The sequence below is a fragment of the Bactrocera latifrons genome, unplaced genomic scaffold (genome assembly GCF_001853355.1).
Source record: "Bactrocera latifrons isolate USDA-ARS-PBARC rearing strain unplaced genomic scaffold, ASM185335v1 scaffold_63, whole genome shotgun sequence".
Taxonomy (NCBI): domain Eukaryota; kingdom Metazoa; phylum Arthropoda; class Insecta; order Diptera; family Tephritidae; genus Bactrocera; species Bactrocera latifrons.
In genome coordinates this window covers 1,425,056-1,447,772 of record NW_017537301.1, presented here as the reverse complement: position 1 = coordinate 1,447,772, position 22,717 = coordinate 1,425,056, and the positions used below count along the sequence as shown (strand labels likewise).

The window sequence follows — 22,717 nt, the reverse complement described above, 5'->3', positions numbered from 1 at the left end:
GGACTCATGTTGAAAGACCGGTTAAAAACTATTTAGAAAACACCGGCTGAGTTTGTTTCACTGATGCAAACAGCCCTCATGAAATTCGGTTCACATCAGAAGAGCATCAAAAATTCGCTTGATTTTTTATTTACCGTTAAACAGGTGTAACTCTTTTTGGATGGAACCCACAAGTTGTCAGAAAGATAAAAAAAGGTTTTACCTTCAGAACTACTTTGAATAATACTACTTGTATAGAAGATAAATATTTTATTAAATGAAATATAAAATATTTTCTTATTAAAAAAAAAACTTCGCTCGAGTATTTATGTATGTAGACCTATCATATACTTTATAGGGTAAAGGTGAACCGAAAACCAAAACTACGTCAAAGTAGGTCAAAAATAAAGGTTATGTTGATAGTTTTCTTCGAGTGTCGAGGTGTGGTGGCCACTGAATTCCTTCCGACCGGTCAAACCGTCAACATGGAGTACTATTTGAGTGTTATAAAAAGAGGCCGGAATAAGGGATCGAGAATTATTTCCGGAAATTGACTTTAACAACTGTTTCGATGGATTGAAAAAAAAAGTTGGCACAAAGGTATTGGGTCCAAGGAATAAATTAAGAATTTTAAAATAATGAACAAAGTCTTACTATTTTTTGTCCATAGTAGTATATGGTAAAATAATAAATTCAAGCAGCCATATAAAAATACCATAAATAGTATATGTACACATACATATATGTACATACATCTATGGTCATTGTTGTAAGTTAGTTGGTGTTATATAAATAAATATTTAAATAGAAGAATATAGTTATAGCCCTATTTATAGCATAAACGAGTTCTGCCAATAGATTTAAATAACTTTGCCCATTCAATACGCTAATGAGCTTAATATTGATTTTTAATTGCCGATATTTACGGTTGTAAATAGATAATAGAAATGTTAAATGTTTATAAAATACTAATATGCCACTGTTCACTTAGTAAGATTAACTTTTATGGCATAAGCGATAGCCAAACTTAATTGCTTTTCACATTTGTATGTACATACATATGTATGTGGCAGTACATATTATTTAACCATCAGTATATACATGGATATTACTCATACTATATATCTAAAATGCAGACATATATACATATGTAGTAGTTGTACACGCATTTTCTTCTGATTTAAATATTAATGAAATACGGATAGCAAGGCATTAACAATAAAAATGCATCGAATAAGAAATACAACATAACAAAAATAAGTATGTAATACGAGTACTATCGATCATTGATTTGCAGGATTGCGTGTTGTACAAATTTACTTTAACTGAGCAACATGAACTAGCATAAATAATTAAACTAATTCCAATTAACGAACTTGGAGCACAAGACAAAGAAGTGAAGGAAGTGATAAAACACCAAGAGCAATTGTGAAAAAATCTCTCTCCAAGTCAATCGATTTGTTGCTTGTGAACAAGTTGACATGTTAACTGTCAATTCGACAAATGTCAAATCAAGTTAATCAAATACTACGACCAAGCCTCGAAGACCGTAGAGTGGGGAGCGCTGAAACGTGATCAATGACAAACGGCTACTAAAATTAAATAAAAACACGAAGCACACGAGCAGAAGCAGAAAATACAGAAGGAGCAAACGGAGTTCGCAAATCACTTAAATTAATCATGAAACAAAGAAGAACCCCTAAAGAAAATACCGTGAAAGCTTTGAGTGTGGGTGCGGAAGATATCCATACATTTCCTCCTTATCCAGCGCCAGCCATGTGGCGTCCTTCATAGCCGACGAATCACTGTCAAAAGTGATGCAGAAAAAAAGTAGAAAATAAATGTGGTTTCGTGAGACAAAAAGAATTGTTGCCATTTACAAAATGAAGTCAAAGGTATTAAAGAAGGATGAGATGGCAGGAGGTTAAATTAAATGCAATAAAGTTGAGTTGCAGATGGCGGCGGCATGGCTTAGATCTATATAACAGTATGAGGGGAAGACATTGCCACGTTCGTCAGCATTCCAGTAATTTGTTTTGTCGTCAAAAACTGTAAATTGGTTCGTTTAACCGTACATAGAACAAAGAGATACATGTTTTTTTCTTGTAACTACCGCAATTAAAATGACATGAAATGAACATATCACTTGGTTTTTTGCTTCTAACAAAGATTTGTATAAATTTAAAGCATAATTGTAGAAAGAGAAGTTTTTGGCAGAGAAAAAAATCATGTAATAATAATGTGTGTGTTACTCGTAGTGACGAAACGAATTTATTTTCCAAACCCAACAACAGTTTTATTCAAACCTAATTTTAAATTCTTAAGGTACAAAAAGGTTAGATTAAACTACTAGTCCTTATTGTCTAGTTTTGATCCTTTGCGATATCAGATGTAGTTCAGTTCCTAGGACCAAGAGAAGAAGTCAACCTTTAAGATGCCTGCGCTTGACGAGAATTTTTATAGACCCTGCGATCTCACTATCGATACCTCCTCCAGTGGATCTACCGTTCTGCACATGACTTTTGTAGTTTTGCACCCAGGTAGCTCCTTTCGGGTTTGATTTTTTTTTACCATGTTTCTGCCAAGATTGTCGTATAGACAATACGTGGGTTTCCCAACGTTGATCACGTTTTCGAATGTTAGCCGTATACCCTTCTTGGCAATCTCGTCCACTATTACATTGTGAACTTTCTTCTGGAAACACTTTCCACTGCTGATTGCAAATTGATTCGCCACTTCTCTGCTTATTTGAGCTCTATTCATTTGCAAGGAAAAAAAGTTGAATTCAAGTTACCATAAGTTAGGATGATAGAGGGACACATTTTGTATAAAATTTTTGAAAGAAATAATTTTTTTTAATTTGTTTATATTTTTATTTTCAATTTTCATTCAACCAAACAACATTTTTCAAATTTGCTTACCGATGACAAATGATCAGATTATTATGAAAATTTGTCTGCATATTTATATATTCAACAAATATATCGCATTAAATTCAACTTTTCTTAGAAACCACGCTATTTTGTCAACTATAATTATTTTATTTTCGACCATGATTGGGTTCAATTGTAAGGACTAATCTACTGAGAAACTTTTTTCAGGTGTCAGCAGTGAAGTCTTTTTTTTTTTTTTTTAATTTGTAAATATACCTTTAAAATTAAAAAAAAAATGTTTTTTTAGGCTGTCATACTAGACGTGCCTCGTAAAGAGATATTACATGCACCTGAATCCGTTTCATTCCGTTTTCTAGAATAATAATAGAAATAAAAAAAATTATTTTACTTAAGTTCTTCTATATTTAATATTCGACAAATTAGGTTTATCCTAAAACTTAAAGTCTCCTCCGAAAGGGTAATGAATAATAAGTAGCTTTAATACCAAAAACCAACCACTTTCTGAGAAAGGATCGATAAATGTTTATAATTTCTCTTTAATTTCCCTAATTTGTTTTAATTCTTCAATATAATGACAAATATGAAATTAAATTTGCTTAAAATGAAACATATGTATGGATGTAAGTGTTTATTTCATATAAACTGCAAAATTTTACTCATGAAATAAAAAAGAAAGAATTTCAGCAGAAACACGATTTTAATTTCTCTTCAACACAACTTATTTAATTAACACACTCACACCCAAGCAAACATGAAATCTTTATAATTCCGACTACTCGTTGTGACCTGCCATATATCACTAGCAAACTTGCTGCCAAAAAACATATTTAAACACCTTCATATGAAAATAATGCGAGAAAGTGGTAGCAAGTCCTTGCGGCAGAAATTAGCCTGCACATTTGTCTTAATGCGAAGGCGAAAATTAATTGTGCACATGTGTTAGCATGTTGACACATAAGAATGGATGCGTGAGCATAAGTACATTTATCTCTTGAAACTTAGTTAAATCTTCACACCAATAGCAACACAATTAAAAATTTACGGAACTTATTGCCGCAAACTCTGTCACTTGACAAATGACTACCAAATGGCCCTGGAGCAGCAACTTGGACTGAGTGTGTGTGCAAGTATGCGTGCCTGGGTGAGTGGGAGGACATAAGCCAAAAATTTATGAAAATTGGCAAATTAGTTTATGCCACAGCAAGGCAACCGCAAAATGAAGTTTTCCGCTCCATCACAAAAACCACACACCAATACAAAAACATACACTCAAACACCTCCGCATTTTCTCGAATTGAAATCAATTTTGTTAAAACAAAAGTTTTGACTGAAATTTATTTCGTGGAATGTTTGCAAGTGTGTTTGTAACGTAAACGGTAAAGTGCAAAATCTTAATTAGAGAAATTTTGTTGTTGTTAAAGTAGCTTCATATAATATTAAAGTAAAATGTTGGTATTTACAGCGCTCATAAGCAATTTGGCTATTAACATTAATTTCTCATGCTTTAGACAAGGTGTGGCAAAAGTTTTACCATCAAACAAAAATAAAGAGCAACAAAACCCAAAAATTTCCTTAGTGTGCCCTCATGCTCTCGGGATTTCACGATTTAAAGTGTCCCAGTCGGAAGTACATTCACGCTTACCAACCAGCAAAGGTTGCCCAAAACTGAAGCTACTAAGAAAGCAACCGCAAGAAAGGCCACCGTAAAAGCTTAAAGAAGAGTTATTGCTTTATGACTAAGAGCAACAACAACAATAAAGACGTTCAGCATTAAAAAGGATACACGAAACTTAAAGCTCTAGTGGGCTTTCAGGCGGGGGGAAAAGTGGCAATGTATATATTGCCTGGTCATTGTCGTTTGTGGCTAAATTGTTATTGCTTGCAAGATAATTACCGTTGCCCAAATGGCGGCAGTTAATAAACAGCTACATATACCTAGACATGGCTAGACATACTCACACAAATCAGCACAGCTGGAAGCATCCATTTTGTTCTTGAACATCCCACTGTGTGTGGGGAAATTAATGGGGGAGTGGAGATTTCCCCATTTTAGGTATTTAATTCGTTGATGTTTTTGGCGTAAATTGCGAAAGCTGTGAAATGATTTTAATTACCACCCAAAAAAGGCGGGTTGGCTTTTTTAAGTGGCAGATTTTAATGAAAGCTAACGTGGGCGGAATGGGTGTCGTTTAATAATTTTATTATTTTACCACAGAAATTGTGTATAAATACCATTCCTAGCGTTTCTAACAGTTAAGACTTAACAATTACTGAGGAAAAATACTACCATGTCTTCAGAAAGGCTGTCTATAACCGGTATAAAGTATTATTTATTATTTTTTATCTTGGTTTTGATTGGCGAAATTTCTGGTCGATATCTCAAAAACTGAGGGACTAGTTCGCGCATACAGACAGACAGATAAACCAAAGTCGACATAGCTCACAACACTCGGCATGGGCCTGAAATGCACGCGGTTAGAGGAATAAGTTTTAGTTTCTTGTGTGAATGGCATGTGCGTGTAATGTGCGTATGGGATCCAACCCCCAGTCACCAGTCCACAACAGCATGGAAGCTCAACTGGTAGTTTCGGCCACGAGGTCTGACCGGAGTCCTAATTCTGGTACCACGGTGAACACAAACACGTGAACTTCGGGTTATGGTTAACACCCGAGTGCGGGAAGAATTGGGACTTTTTCATTCGGATGTAGAGTTACATTGCAATCAGGTGCCGGATCCAAAGTACGGCAAAGGTAAGATGGGTCTCGAACCCTAACAAACATTGGTATCCTGTTAAGGTATTTTTTAAGTAAAAAAAATTTGCGGTGTTCCCTTCGGCTGGAAATTATCCAAAAATAAAAAACAAAAAAAAAAATAAGTTAAATTATAATCAAATCTTTCACTCACCGTTCTTCGAAATTTTTCTTTCATTTAAAAATTTTTGGCGGTCATTTGAAGTGAAATCTGCTATTTTCCACTAAAAATCTCTGCAAATTATTTTTTAGTGGTTTATTTACCTTTTAAAGGGTGTTGGCAAAAACAGGGCTGAAGAGAAAATCAATTCATTCCGATCCAAAAATGCAAAAGGAGATAAATTACACTGAAGGGAGGTAAATCAAATCGGCATAAATTAAACGTGTTATCCACAAAAATTCATATAAATATGCAGATATCAGCATTTTTAAGACAAAAATACATTTATACAGATACACAATTATATATATGTATATACATTCACTAACTTACATAAATGGATGTGTTTGTGTGTCTAAACAAATGCGGGTGCGCTAAAAACGTAATCAATTTCTATTGTTTTGTTTTATTATTTTAACGTGCTGTAGCATGAAAAGTTTTGGAGTGCAACCGCCACCTCTGCTACACCACCGACGCAGCAACAAACCAGCATCAGCAAACTCCGACAGCATTACTGCCGGCAACAAGCAGTCACAGTGCCACTGAAAATATTGTAACGCCACAAACAGTCCCTCCTCCCGTGCACCATGCCCCATTGTGTTTGTGCCACCAACGCCAACAGCACAATAACCGAACAAGCAATTGCAACTTATCCGCAGTAATAATTCACACCGCAATATGCGATATGGAACTGAGAAGGATTTGACTTCATGGAGTGCAAATGTTGCAAATTGAATTGTTGGTTTTTGCGAATACTTTCCTGTACATTTCTATGTACATATGTACCGTGCATATGAATATATTAGTTGTGTGTGTGTGTTTAGCATATTTTTCTTTACTAAAGAGACAGACGGAGTGTATGGAAGATTTTGTGCTATTGGAATTTGCATGAAAATATGGTATATATGTAAGTGGTATGTATTTTGTGGGTTGTGAGTTGTAAATAAAATGTAAATTAAAAATTGGAAATTTATTTTTTAATTCGTGTATCGGAATAAAATGTATGGAGCAGAGTGAGGTGGAAACATCCAGACACTTTTTCCGCTTCTTTTGGAGAACCAAGAGACATAACCGAAACTGAAAATGTGCGACTCAACAAATTTTGTAATTTATTAAAAACTTTGATTTCGTTTGCGCCAAAGTTATAAGCCTTTCATAAATACGAAAAGTTTGTATGATAACTATATGCTAAAGTGGTCCGATATCGGTTTTCATCAAACGTGCAGCTTCTTGGGTAGGTGTTTGTTGCAGATCGATGCTTAAATGGAGAAACTTAAAAAATATAAATTTTAGACGCGCTTTTCTCAAAACTACTTTTTCAAAGTCTGTGTTCACTGCCATTTCAAAACTGATTGACCGATTTATTTCAAACATTTACACACACGTATAAAATACTTCCTCCCATCGTTTGGTAATTTTTTTTGTACATTAAGGGTGTTTTCCATCCATAAAATGGCGGATTTTTTTAGTCGAAGATAACAGTTTTCTCTTTAAGTTTGATTATAATTTGACTAATTTTTCTTGGTTTTTTATCTTCATATTTAAAAAACTAATTCGCAAAAAAAAAGCCTTTTTATCTTAAAAACCTAACTACCCTTAATTTTAAATTTTCTATTTTTAGTTATTAATCCGGTTTTTGATATTCAAAATTTTATTTTAATGTTTCAATGCGGTATTTGAGAACAAAAAAAGTATTATCAATTAGTTTGTTTTTGTGATTACATAAAATAATTCATCTAAATATTGATTCTATTATTTCCAACCCAATACAATACAATTTCAAAGAAAGTATTAGTTTTAATTCTGCTTTTATTTTACATATTAATTTTCAAACGTGGGAAAAGCCGAATAATAGGATTTTGAAGAAAATATTAATATTATTTTCGCATAGATGACAACTTATAAGAATTGTGTAAAAAGCTGGTACAAACCTATTATTTTGGCATAATTATATTGAGATATGTTGCTTGTATTACATCTCAAAATGACGTATTTACTGTTGCTCTCTCATGAAAATTACTTAGCTCTCTTACTAAAACGATTTAACAGAAGAAAGAAGAGCGAAGAGTCTTCGCCGCTAATACTGAACGAATTTATAAATGGAAAGTTAGCAGAGTTTATAATAGTTACACTTTGCTCGTAGAATCTTGTTACATATTTTTGTCATTGTATCTCAAATATATGGGCTTTCGAACAGATGCCACACTTCATGATACTTCTGATATCATGTCCTCTTCTGTTTCTAATGTCATCACTTTATTTTTTCTTACTTCCAGAAATGTTCCTCTTAAATTCACATGCCTACACACCATATTTGTACAAGCATACACACCTACATGCAAAATATCGATCCCACTGTCCTGTCCTATCTCTCATAACCAAAACCGAATGGGTATGCATTTACGAGGGTATATCATTAACTTATGACTTATTCAATATGGCGCTTCATCCCTAAATGCAAATACATACATTTACACACATGCACTTACATATTTGCGTGGGTAATTCACATCTGTGGCGCACATTAACTTAAATGCGCAAACTCCATTTTCCTTTGAGGAGGGGGAGTGTACAGTAACGGAGCAATCGCTAAATGTCTTAGTTGTAGTTGTAGTTACAGTAATGAATTAAATGTGTGCTGTCACCGTCGGTCTCATCAACGTCTCTTCTTGCCTTAATTAATAACGAGCGAGAATGAGGATAAACTTAAAAGTTTACAAATACACACGCAAAATTTTACATATGTGAGCAGTTATTACTTCTGAATATGCATATTGGTGTGTCCACCAACCCAAAAGCACGTACAAGCCACAGTTTATTGCATTTGTGCCATCAACGCTGGCAATCAGCAATCAGCAATCAGATCCTTAATTTTGGATACACATGTATATACATACACATATGAGAGTGTGTGCATACACTAATGAGTTTTGAAATTGTTTCTCGTTTAAATATTCATTAACAAACTGTCATTGATTCAATGACTACAACAACACAAGGTCGCATAACGGTATTTGTTAAATGGGTAAATGCATATTGATTTACCGTAATTGCTTTCTAAATACTTTAGTCAGCGGTATACAAGTTGCTGTATTCATTTATGGGTCCTTAGGGACATAGATACTTCGATATGTACGTATATGTATTTGTGTATAAGAATATTTCATCTGCTTTAAATGAACGCAAATTATGTTAATTAAATTTTGACTATTTTAGATACAATTATAAATATATGTTATGTAATCGTCGAATGAATATTTAGATATGTAACGAAATGTGATAGAACTTAGTCAAAACTTGTATATGTAAGCCATTTACACCGGACTCACACCACTTATTTCCTAAATTCTTTACTGGATGACTTCGATCCAAATTTATTAATTGTTCATAAAATGATGAAAACAATAAGACTTAAATCTCCACCAAACGATAGCTATTTTTTAAGTAAAAAATAATCAAATTATTTAATAAAAAACATTATGTGTGTTTGGGGTCTTGTAAAAAGAAATCCGTTATTGCATAAAGTTGAAGGTTTTCCTTAATATAACGGGTGATCCAAGTAGAGGTACTTTTTTCAGTACTTTCATCGTGGAAAGACTTATGCCTGAACAACGTTCACAAATCATTCAACTCTATTATGAAAGTTCACGTTATGTAAAAAATGTTTTCCGGTCGTTTCGCTCAACATATGGTCAACACAAACGGTGCCACCATCACCCATCTTAAGACCAAGCATTCATTATTGAATAATCATCAACTAGTTCAAAATATAACTTGTACATGAATTGAAGCCGCTCGACCTTCCCAAGCAGCATCGCTTCGTTCTATAGGTTTTTTAAAAGTTTCAAAAAAGCCGGACGTTGTTTATGAAACAAGCAAAATTGTCATAATCGATGAGAGAGAGATTCAAGAGCTCCCATTTCATCCAGAAAAACAACGGTTTGGTGTCATTTATGGGCCAGTGAAATCACCGGTCCATATTTCTTGAAAAATGATGCCGGTGTGAACGTAACCGTCAATGGTGACCCTTATTGCACCATGATAACGGACAATTTGATGCCTGAATTTGAAGCTCATGATTTCGAAGGCATTTGGTTACAACAAGACGGCGCTACTTCCCTCACATCAATTAATAGATTTTAACTGGCGTGTCATTCGCCAGTTACCAGTCGGAATGAACGAGTAATCCATCTGAGACGAAGCCGCGACCAACATTTGAAAGAGGTAAACTTCAAAAAAGTAAATACCAAAAAATGTTCTTTCGAATGATAATAAGCGTTTCTTATTAAATTTGGAGTATCTGTATTTTCTCTTTTAAAAAGAAAAAAGAAGAAAAGTTCATGAAAACCCATAATCCGGATTATAACTTTGATGGGAAATGGGATATGGGAAAAAACTTTCAACCCTGCTTCGGCACTATTGATATATATGACCTGGCGATGTCCTAATGTAACACAACTCTTCTCTTCTTGCCTTTAGATGGCCTGAGCTGATCAGCTTCCCCTCAGACGGTGAATTTGTTGCCTGTACAGATCCAAACTAAGAATTTGGCCATTGGAGAGCAGCTCATAGTAGATAGTTCCCTTTGAAACATATAGAAAAAACTTCATTTCGGTCAATCCTGACTTCGCTATCTTTTGCGCCGGCTCTATGCGTTTCAATCACATCCGTGATTATGTTGCGATTCACAGATGGAAGTCCATGAGGTTTTTGGTAGTATAGATGCCTTAAAGCGTAACTCGATCGCATTCACAGAACGAGAGTTTCATGTTGCTAAGAAATTATGGACTCCTTTGATAATAAAGAAAAAATAGCTTGAACAGCAGATTTCCCTTAAAATATTTAAATATATTATATTTACTAAAGTTAGCTAAAATTAAACTTACAAAATATCTTCCCAAATAATACTTACAATATTGTGGTTTCAAGAATTGCCATTGAAATATGAAATTAAAGATTATTTTCTAAAATTGATCGCCCTCCGAGGGCCAATATTAAATGACCGAGTGTATTTCTAACTTCAAAAGGATCTTTTCATTTTTCATTAACCCCTCCAAATTAATCATAAAATGCAGTTAAAAAATTTTAATGTTTGAATATAAATAGATAGATATTTATTTATTTCATGTACAATAAATATACAGGAAACAAGAGAAAAAAAAACAGCACTAGCTGTTTCAATATAATTTCTGACATTCTTTCTAAAAATAATCTAGCAACACATAAATAACTATGGACAAATTTTAATTTTCTCACATTTTCATAAGTTTTTTTTCGTTTCTTTGCAGACGTCAAACAGCTGAGGAGCGTGAAGCTGAACGTCAAGCGGCAAATCGTCTGATGTTATCCCTGCAGGCAGAAGCAATTAGCAAAGGATTTGCGCCACCACCAGCCGCGCAACTTTCTACACAAGCGGTTAACGGTGCTCCATTGGCGGCACTGCACGGACTCCAGCCCTGGGCTGAGACACACGCGGCTGGTTGCTAATCCTCCCCACACTAAGGACAAGCCGGAACCAGAACCGTATTGGTGCACCAAATATCTAAGTGCAGTAAAGTTCATTTGTGATATGCTTTGTATATATAGGAAAATCTACTACACTAACACATACATACATACTAAATATTATATATTAAACACAAGCAAAACGGAATTAATCTCAACAAAAATGGAGTATTAGCTATACTGTTTAATTTATAAGCGTAAAGAGAAAAAGAAACTTAATTATTCTGAAAAATAAAATAAAACTAAGCCGAACTTAAGTTGTCACAGAGGAAAACTGAAGTAAAAAACAAAAACAAAATTGAAAGAGTAATAACATTTTTGCATAGTAGATGTAGCTAAAACCTTTTTATTTATTGTCAGCTGGAGTTATAGTGTTTTTAAAAAAAGTATTTAAATTATTTATAACGAAGTAATGAAATCATTGTATATTTAATTTCCTTTGTGACAATTTGCTCTTAAAATAAAAAAGCTTCAATTAAAGTTCAGTTTTAAAATAAAATAAATATAATTAATATGTAGTATAATGTAATGTATATATAGTAGTAGGCTATTGACATTCGTTTTTAGAATTTTTTTCTAATAAGTTATGTAAGCAGTTATGGCATATGACTAATTATTGCGAAAATATCAGCACAAAACAAGGCGATGAGGCACTTTCATACAAATTCTTTATTAAATTTCGAGAAAATATTAATCATATTCTTCATAATACCATATTTCACCAAACAAAAAATTGCAGAACATAAAAGTTTAGCCGGACTAACAAAAAATGTAGTTTTGCAAATATTTTAATACAAATCTTTAATACCTCAATCAATATAAGGGCTGAAGACATTCAATTTTGTTTTTCTTATCGCTTCCGGCTCATTGTTGGAGCGACATTCTCCAGATTGTTTCTTTAAATTGTTGGATGTCATTTTCATCACCAGTGGTGGATCACACAAACGCTAAACTAGGCAAAGTTATAAGTAATATGCACTTCCATTAAGGAAATATTCCATTCTCTAATCCTTCCTAGTTTTCACTTTACGTAAGTACTACTATGATCAAAAAGTATGGTGAATTTTTCATTTAAAACTCCCGGCCAACGCGTTAAGGACAAACCATCAAACTCTATCGACGAAAACCACGTAAAAAAATCAAATCTTTGCTGCTTGAAAATCGGCAATTGATAATTAGAGACCTTGCTGATAGTATTGTTATATCTCAGCTCAAACCCTTTGAAGAAGGTTTTGTGTCTCAAACGGGTCAAGACTCGATTGGTGTCTTCTTCATACTAATGCACCATATCATACTGCAATGGTCTTCGCGACTATTTTGCCAAAAATTCGACTCATACCGTTCCTCAACCACCGTGTACGTTTAACTTGGTTTCGTGTTACTTCTGGCGATTCAGCAAACTCAAAAGCCTAATAAGGATGTTGCCATTTTGACCCAATTGAGGAGATATAAACCGAATCGAAAAAAGGTTTTGAAGGCTACAGCGAAAAAATACTGTTCCGACTGTTTGAAGGACTGACAAAAGCGTTGCCAAAAGTTCGTTTGTTTTATCGGACTGGAATTACTGATTACTGTGAAGGAAATGAAATTGATTTAAATTCACCTTTGTTTGTACTTACGGTAGTATAGGTGCAACAGAACTGAGCGAAGTTGAGACCCTGAGACCCAACCATTCAGCATTAGTTCCCAAAAGTATAAAACGACTCTCTCACGTGTGCTTTATTGCAGACTTTTTAATTTAAAATAAACTTCCAGGCATTTTGTAACATTCTTGCTTTAACTGAACTCTTGTAAAGCGAATTTTTGTAAACAGAATAATCACAATAACCAAAATGTATGCCATAAGTGCTTAAATACCTTTAGAAAAAACATAGATTACAGCTATTTTAACACTTGCATAAAAGAGGACGAGAGGAATAACAAACAACACAAACACTAAATCGCTTGCGTAAGTCTTTCCCACTTCAAGGAAGCTTAGAATATTATAATTAGTTTAGATTAACTTTAAATAAAACCACAAGAAATCGTGTATAAAAAAGCAGTAGTAATAAACACGACGCATTATTTAAAATAATAAATGTACAAACTTATGTAAATATCGGATAAAAAGAAATACTATAAATCGTGTTTTTCATTATAAATCAATTTGATGAGTTGCAAAATGTTAAATTTTACAATGTGGCAGCAGGTGATAGTCGCTATCAATACTTTCAGTAGAAAACGATGGCCGAGCGAAAGGAAATGTCAAATTATTGCAATGTTGGACAGATTTTAAAATTAAAACATATACTTTCAAAATTTTCTAAAATAAGTGTTTGGCAATATTCATGTGCATTAGGGTGAGCCCATAAAATAATAAAATTTAATTAATGGGAAAAACTGAACTTATACGCAAAGGAAAGTATATTTGTGTTTCTAGCAATATTTTTGTGATAAAATCACCTATATCTTTTGAGGAAATTTTCTCAAGTTGTGTTTTCTTTAATGTAATTTTGTTTTCACCAACTTGCTGAAGGAAGCAAATTTAAATATGTATCGATTTTTTTTATTTCACTCTAGGGCAACCCTAAACTTTTCTTTCTATTTTCAAATCTTTTCAATATGTTATAAAATTCTTTCGTATTAAATGAAGCCTATTGAGTCGCTAATTTATAAAATTTCCAATGGAAACATTTTTATGGTAAAAAGTGGGCTTACTAAGCTTTCCACGGAGTTTTTAACATCTAGGAAGAAACGATGTAGATATATTTTACATATATAAATAATCAGCGGGACAAAATGAGTCGATATAGCCAGTCCGTCTCTTCGTCTGTTTATACGAGTACTAGTTCCTCAGTTTTTAAGATATCGATTTGAAAATTTACTAGATGTCTTCCCGAAATTTGGCACAGAGTATTATGCAAAGCATTTCTGCAATATCCGAACATATTGTTTAAGATCGAACTACTATATCTCATAGATGTTGTAGAAACCGAGCGTTAAAAATCATGATAAAGACTTTTTTTACCCTACAAGAAATATATGTACCTGTGAAAGTTATTATAGTTTCGTTGCAGCTGAAGATCACGTTTTCTCTTATCTTACATTTTATTTATATGGGAAACATTGAATGATCACAAACACCTTTTAAAATTACGCTAGAAATCCTGTCTTAATGGGATACTTTTCTCCTCGGATACATAAATTCGCAATGTTTTTTTTTTTTATTCACCCTAATGTGTATATATACCTTCCAAGTTTATATAACAAAGTTCCTTGCAGTGCCACATTACAAATGTTATGTTGTTCAAATTAATGGCATTGAAAAGGTTTAATATTTTTTAGAAGGCACTTGACTTCAAACCCTTATCTGAGCTTAACGGTAAAAACGTGTTGGTGTATTTGCTTTGTTTATTGTTCTACCGTTTAAATGGTTGATATGGATACGCTCATTTCATACAAATGCACTCGTGACTCTCACTACATACGCTTAGAAAGCAAATCCCAATAGACCCAGGAGCGGCGATAAAAAATCGAAAGGAAGGAAAAATTAGGCAGAGACAACGGAATTGACATAACGTCTGGAAAACGTTTGAAATTGATGAACTTGTTACAAAAACGCTGCGCTGCGGCAAAACACGTGTCGGAGCGCGCTCTTCATTTAACATCGAGCAGCAGCGGGAGGAAGAGCTGAAACAGCAACTGGGCTTGGCGTGCTGGCCCAACCTGCTACCTAATCAAACTGTAAATTATTATATATATTTTTTCCACCCCAAAAAGGCAATTATCCTTACATGTCCTTGACTTGGAAAAAGGCGAAAAAAGTGATGCGCTGTGCTTAATTGAAAGGGCGTTATTTTACCAGCCCTCCGAGTGCTGCTGCGACTGTCGTATTAAATACATGTGTGTTGTTGTCTGTGCGCGTGTATTTCGCGGCGGTTACACGCATATCCTGTTTCACATCATTTTGACAATCGTTTTTATATGTTTGCTCATTGTTTTTATTACTTTGCCACTTTACCCGAAATGTCGCTGCTTTCGCTCTTATTTAATGTAATTGCCAAACGGATAACGGATTTTCATACACGAGTGACATTCACAATAGCAAGTGCACTGCATACCAATTATAGCGAGTATAAACTCATGAGAAGTGTGTCGACGTGGGTGAGGAGTGGGTGAGGAGTGTGGTGTTGCAAGCAGATAAGTTTGAGACGGTTATTATTTGTAATAAATTTTAATCACTTAATAATATTTAATGAGATTCGCAGAGAACGCACAATTGCGGTAAATTAATCTCTGTTGAAACCGAAAAAACTGAAAATTTAAGCAAACTAGCAACTTTTTCATTTCCTTTTCGGCTTTGCATTTTTAAACGGTACATCGTCCAAGGTGTTGATGTGCAACTTAGCAATTGCGATCGAATGCTGTGTAACGCAGGTGGCATATCTGCTGTCAACAGCACAACAAATGTATGTCACAGTGCATTTCAAAGTATTATTGTTGTTGTTGTAAGGTTATGAAACTGCAAATGTGTTGCTTACATGCGTATGTGTGTGAGTATGTGTGTATGTTATACGACACTGGAGATCGTGACGCAAATTTAATTTCAATAAAAGTCAACGAGCAATTTTGTGGAGAGTGAGAGCAAGAACGTGCAGTCCTCGTTAACTAACAAAAACCACGTGCAGTAGAGGACAAGAGAATACACTTTGTACAGAATAGAGAACAAAGCGTCGAATTTGGTTGTGAGAACAGGTTTTGATAACCCTGCAGGAAAGATAGTAACATTTTATACTAGAAGCAACCCGAAGAATTTTTTTTTGCAATTTTAGTTGTAATTCTTCTCAGATATCTTGAATTTCTATAAGCATTTGCTTAATTTTCTATCTGACTCTTGTCTTGAAGTTGTTATATGGTTATTAAATATTTTGCGACTATGATGTTATGATGGTTGAGGCAGTTTCTTGCTAATTTTGGTTTGATGAAGCAGAAAATGAAAGTAAAATGCCTTAACACGTTGAATTTTTTGTGCTGTAGTCAAGTTTACTAAAATGACAAAAATAGCTCTACGTGATTAACTCAAATTCGTAATTAGAACACCTCAAAGACCCCACAGTTCCCCAAGCACATCAGTCGCATATTATTCCTTCAGATTTATTTTGTAGTGTTATATTAATTTTTTTCGAATCTTTGCAAATAAGCTATCTTTGGAGTTCCGTTGGTGTACGCCATGCTGAGGGATCAGCCATCCAACCTAACCCAACTTTTGGGCAAAACACTTAATGCTTTGTAAATTTTTAAGAATTCGTCATTAATACAAATAAATAGCAAATTTATTGGCTGAAGCGATTCAGCCGTGGCCATGTATGTTCATATATACACATACTAGTCAATTAGTCTATTATATTATATATCAATCTGAAAATCTCCACACGTCCTTTTCTTCACAAGAAGCGTATTATTTGTCGGTATTGCCGATATCGGACCACTGCCGATTTCATAGCTGCCATACAAACTGACTGATCAAAATCAAATTCTTCCAATGAAATACTTCTTTATTTAACAAGACATATTCACGACATTTATCATAGATTATTGCCACAAAGTCAGACTAAACGAAGGCCTCTTAGTCGAATAAATTAAAATCGTAATAAGAACTATTCGGAAAACTTTATCAGAAAAATGTTTTCACCCAATCAAAATAAACATAACAGTATATTAAAAATCAAAAATATTAATAAATCGTGATTAATATATGTACATATGTATAAATACATACTTCTTTATCTATKTATATATGTATATTCAAGCATATTAAATTTTTTAAATATTAACATAAAAATTCCTACAGAGCCCTTTTACATCGAACAGTGTTGCCTTGGAAATTGTCGATACATTTGTATTTGCATTTGTGTGAAAGGCAATAGCAACAACGGCAAGGAGGCATCAATTGTAATTGCGTTTTAATGCAATTTACGCTTCGGACGTCAACTCTACCACCCTCATCCTCACTCGTGCGGAGTGTACGAAAAGCTCATAGCGATTTACGAGTGTTTTCTTGTGCATGGCCAAACGAACGCTATGCCAACAATGTCACTAGCCATAAACGGCATCAGTCAGCTTGTGGCAGGCTATGAGTGAATGAATACATGCACAAACACATTTGAAAATATGTCCGATGTCCTTAATTTTACGTTTTGCTCTTTTGCCAGATTAAAAGATAAAAATTCATATTCCCCAATTCCCAGAGCATACGTTCGCCGCCCAATGCCATAGCGTGAAGCTGCCACTGCTGCAATCAACAACGAACAACAACAACATGCATGTTGGTGTGAATGTTCCTACATCTCGTGGAATGATTGCAGTGAATGAAAAAGGAAAAATTAAACACGAATGACAGAGTTTTTCCGACTTTGTTGCATTCATCCCGCCTCAGCCCTCACAAACAATCCCCGAGGATCAATTACATTGTTAGCTAGAAATTCAATTTGAAAACATATTTCGTTTGCCGCCGCCACCGGCCGAAGCCAAAGCCGTTGCAACACCAGCACCACCCTCTTTGGTGGCTTACAAATGTACAATCATTTACCACTTGTGTTTTGTATTCATTTATTGTGTTAATAGGAGTGCATGTGTAAGTTTGTGTGCGTGTGTGTGAGTCGAACGTAGATGTTTATTTGTGATTGTTGGAATGATTTGTTTGCTGTTGTTACAATCCAAAGTGTTTGCGAATCTTTTGTGCGAAGCCTTCATAAATACTTTTGGGTATGCTTTTATGTGTGCACATACGTACATATGTAACAAAATGTATGTTACGCTGTCTTATTAATTGCTTTATAATTATCAGAATATAAAATAAATGTAATTGAATATTTGTATTAAAGCACTTAGTATTTGGTTAGACGAGTCACCGTTACAAATCGGCTTTCAGGTTATACGAATAATTTTAAGCGTCCTAATTTGTACATGTATTACAAAAATATTTGTATTTTATATCAATATCAAATAAAAGCGATATTCTGGCGATATTTTCTTGCATTATACCAATCACACAACCAAAGTCATAGGTACATATAAGTTGCCGCTTTAAGGATTTGCATGGAATTCCTCGAGCAAAACACGGCATATTTTCAAAAATACTTTTTTTCATATAAAAATCAAATATTTTACTCAAATTTTTCTTATTTCAAAGAGACATATTTTTCAAAAGCTTTGTGAAATTTTTAAACTAAAATATTGTTGACGACACCGCCCCGGCATCTCAACGCTTCCGCTGCCGCCCTATAACCCTGATGTGGCACCGCCGAACTTTTTTTATTTCCTTGCCGATGAAAGGGGATCCAAACAGCACGCACGCAACTCGGCTCTTAAGGTTATTCCGGAGAATGTCTTCCGTGACGTTAATGTTTGTAAGGTATTTAAAGAATTGTAATGATGGGTTCAATAAATGTTTTTAATCGACTCAGTCCTATTACTTTCCGGACAAACCCTGTAGTTGTAACTGAAAATTCAAAATGCAAGACCTTGTAAATAATATCTCAAAAGTGTCAAATTTCATTAAGATTGGTTGAGAAGTTGACAACCGACTTTCAAAACATAGTTTCGACAAAAACTCGTTTAAATTTTTAAGATACTCTATAGTTGACCCAGAACGCGGAACTATTCAAAGCTGCAACTCCAAACCTATTACTCGGAGCAACTTGAGCATTTTGAACAATATTCCAGAAAATTAAATAAGAAAGTAAAAAAAATTTAAGCCATGAAATATATGTAACTCCTTAAAACGCTCACCTAATGCGATTAAAAAAATCAAAATTTGTTTTCTTTTGCACTTTGGTATATCTTCAAAAATAACCTACTCAAATTATTTTAAATATGGTTTGAGTTGATTTATTTCAAACAGTTTTTGAGTTGCGGTATTCTAAAGTGTAAGATGTTCTGTGTATACATACATAGTGCTCCATGCATTAGCTTACCAGTTTTAAAAAATCAAACATTGTCAGACCAAAATTTTGACTTAAAAAAAACGCCGCTATTTTGTCCATTTTTGATCGTTTTTGTTATTTTTTTTATCACAGGCTTTTGTTTAACGAGAATTTATTATATTTAGATTTCATCCACGGGGATGGCCGGAATCGCTTCAGCACCGGATGATCTTTGTTTAGCTTGATTGGAGTTCTCAAAAAAAGTTTAATTTTTTTTTCACAAGTTAAATGTGTGTTCTTGAAACATGTATAAGTATACCCTGAAAATTAAAAAAAAAATCCATATTTTAGATTTTTTTAATTCCCAAAAATCGACGTTTATTCAGGTCGTACCCCTTGAAGATTGTGTCACTCCGTAAAGCGCTGACCAAACCACATACCGAAGAAAGATCGAAGAAGATTTCGTGACGCTAGTTGTAAAACCTGCCTTAATTTTTGAAACCACCCATTTTAGAATGGTGTATGGGATCGCACGAATCTTTCTATGGCTGATTCCAGCCGCATTGACTAGGTATTATAAAGTACATTTCTATTTATCTAAGAAAATACTGTAACACAATGGTTTTTGACAGTTTGGGCCACTTCAAGATTCTTCCTGTTTGTACCGTTTATGTCTACTCGACATCAGATAACCTCTAGCAATGCTACCTTCAACTGGATACAAAAGTAATTTCTTATAGAATAAAGGGTATTCGCTATATAAAAAAAGTAGTTTATATTAATGTTATTTTGCGTAAACACAAAAGTTACTTCAATAATTGAAGTTAGGAATTTGAAATATTACACCAACTTGCTCTTTCTGAAAACAACTTAAAAAAGTCGATTGATACTTTTAGTGCACACCGTATATTTTTATTATAAATAAAATAAAGTTAATTTTGAAAAAAGTTAAAAACCAAAATATTTTCTGAGCAAATTTTTTTTTTTTTAAATAATATATCCATTCAATTTTTTTTAACAATTCTTAATATTCAGATCCGCCCTAATGTAGATGTTTACGATATCCTTATAGCATCTGCACATAAACATTTACACAATACTACAAAATACTGAGTAACACCAAATACGCCCCTGGTAATTTTTTGATGTAACCAAAGTTGGTGTTTATGAATATTTGATGAGGGCTGTTGCTTGTTATACAATTGGCTATTTACATAACGACACTGTTGGGAGGAGAAATGGCCATTGTAATGAAAAAGGAGAAAACGCTACTTTAAAAGCTAAAAATGTAATAAGGGTGCTTGCCATATTAGCAAATCGAATATTAAAATCTTTCCCATTGGAAATAATTTGGCAGATATTTTGCACAATTATATACATACATATGGAGTTAATATTTCAATCAATTAGTGATAAGCGTAAAATTAAAGTCTATCCACAGGCGCTCAGGGTGTTAGTGCCAAAGGTGTCTGGCAAAGAGGTTGGCTTTAGATTTTATTATGTGAAAAGTCACTTTTTGGATCATTTAAAGAGATTTTATTGATTATTCATGGTGAGATACATGTTCTAGCGATAACTTTTAATGAAAATTATAACAAAATATGTTTCAAATATTTTTGACCATTGCCTAAAATCAGGCGCTTACACAAATTTTGTACTTAAATAAAACTTTAAGCTTTGTAAAAAGCTTATTTACCGAAAGAAATAACACCAAAGGATTTCTTTGAAAACCCATAAGTAACTCTTCTTCTTGATTGGCATAGTCACCGCTTTCGCGATTATAGCCGAGTTAACAACCGCGCGTCAGTCGTTTCTTCTTTTCGCTACGTGGCGCTAATTAGATATTCCAAGTGAAGCTAGGTCCTTCTCCACTTGGTCCTTCCAACGGAGTGGAGGTCTTTCTCTTCCTCTGCTTCCCCCGGCGGGTACTGCGTCGTCGGACAACATGACCTAGCCAGCGTAGCCGCTGTCCTTTAATTCGCTGAACTATGTCAATGTCGTCGTATATCTCGTACAGCTCATCGTTCCATCGAATGCGATATTCGCCGTGGCCAATAAACGACGCGCAACGGGCCGTAAATCAACGTCGACTCATCCGTTGTTGACATCGTCCAAGCCTCTGCACTATATAGCAGGACGGGAATTATGAGTGACTTATAGAGTTTGATTTTTGTTTGGTGGTGTTTACGCTGGTTCCAAGATAGACGAAATTATCTACAACTTTAAAGCTATGACTGTCAACAGTGACGTGAGCGCCAAGTCGCGAGTGCGACGATTGTTTGTTTGATGACAGGAGATATTTCGTCTTGCCCTCGTTCACTGCCAGACCCATTTGAGTTGCTTCCTTGTCCAGTCTGGAGAAAGCAGAACTAACGGCGCGGGTGTTGAGGCCAATGATATCAATATCATCGGCATACGCCAGCAGCTGTACNCGCGGGTGTTGAGGCCAATGATATCAATATCATCGGCATACGCCAGCAGCTGTACACTCTTATAGAAGATGGTACCTTCTCTATTTAGTTCTGCAGCTCTAATTATTTTCTCCAGAAATAGGTTGAAGAAATCGCAAGATAGGGAGGCGCCTTGTCTGAAACCTCGTTTGGTATCGAACGGCTCGGAGAGGTCCTTCCCGATTCTGACGGAGTTTTGGTGCTGGTCAATGTCAGCTTACACAGCCGTATAAGTTTTGCAGGGATACCAAATTCAGACATCGCGGCATAAAGGCAAATCGATGAAGAGGTAGTGAGTGTCGATTCTCCCTTCACGGGTCTTTTCCAAGATTTAGCGCATGGTGAATATCTGGTCGGTTGTTGATTTTCCAGGTTTGAGGCCACACTGATAAGGTCCAATCAGTTTGTTGACGATGGGCTTTAATCTTTCGCACAATACGCTCGATAGAACCTTATATGCGATATTGAGGAGGCTTATTCCAATGTTGTTGTTGTTGTAACGGCAGAAATTCTGGCGAGTTGACAGTCCTTGACCGGATAAAAATCCGGGTCCGTTCCGGTTTTTGTAGACCCGACTGTCGTGGGAACGGAGGCTTATTCCAATCGTTGGGCATGCTTTCGTCCGACCGCATTTTACAAAGAAGGTGATGCATGCTCCTTATCAGCTCTTCGCCGCCGTGTTTGAATAGCTCGGCCGGCACCCCATCGGCCCCCGCCGCTTTGTTGTTCTTCAGGCGGGTAATTGCTATTCGAACTTCTTCCTGGTCGGGCAATTGAACGTCTGCTCCATCGTCATCGATTGGGGAATCGGGTTCGCCTTCTCCTGGCGTTGTGTATTCACTGCCATTCAGCAGGCTGGAGAAGTGTTCCCTCCATAATTTAAGTATCGATGACTAAATCACCTTTGGGGGTTTCTTGAAACCTTCTGTAAGCCGGCGCTCTTTTCGTAGAATTTTCGAGCATTGCCCCTGTCGGTCAGCTTATCAAGCTCTTTGTACTCACGCATTTCGACCTCTTTCTTTTCCTGTCTGCAAATGCGTCTGGCTTCCCTCTTCAACTCTCGGTATCTATCCC

At 34.9% G+C, this 22,717-nt stretch overlaps 1 protein-coding gene across 1 annotated transcript in view; it reads left to right on the top strand.

Moving 5' to 3' along the window:
* LOC108975233 (T-cell leukemia homeobox protein 3) overlaps positions 1-11,664 on the top strand; it is a 36,526-nt gene extending 24,862 nt beyond the window's left edge. Inside the window, exon 4 of the mRNA XM_018943583.1 lies at positions 11,073-11,664. Within this exon, the coding sequence (XP_018799128.1) occupies positions 11,073-11,271 (199 nt within the window). The 3' untranslated portion in view covers positions 11,272-11,664. The remainder of the gene's footprint in view (positions 1-11,072) is intronic.
* Positions 11,665-22,717: the final 11,053 nt, after the last annotated feature.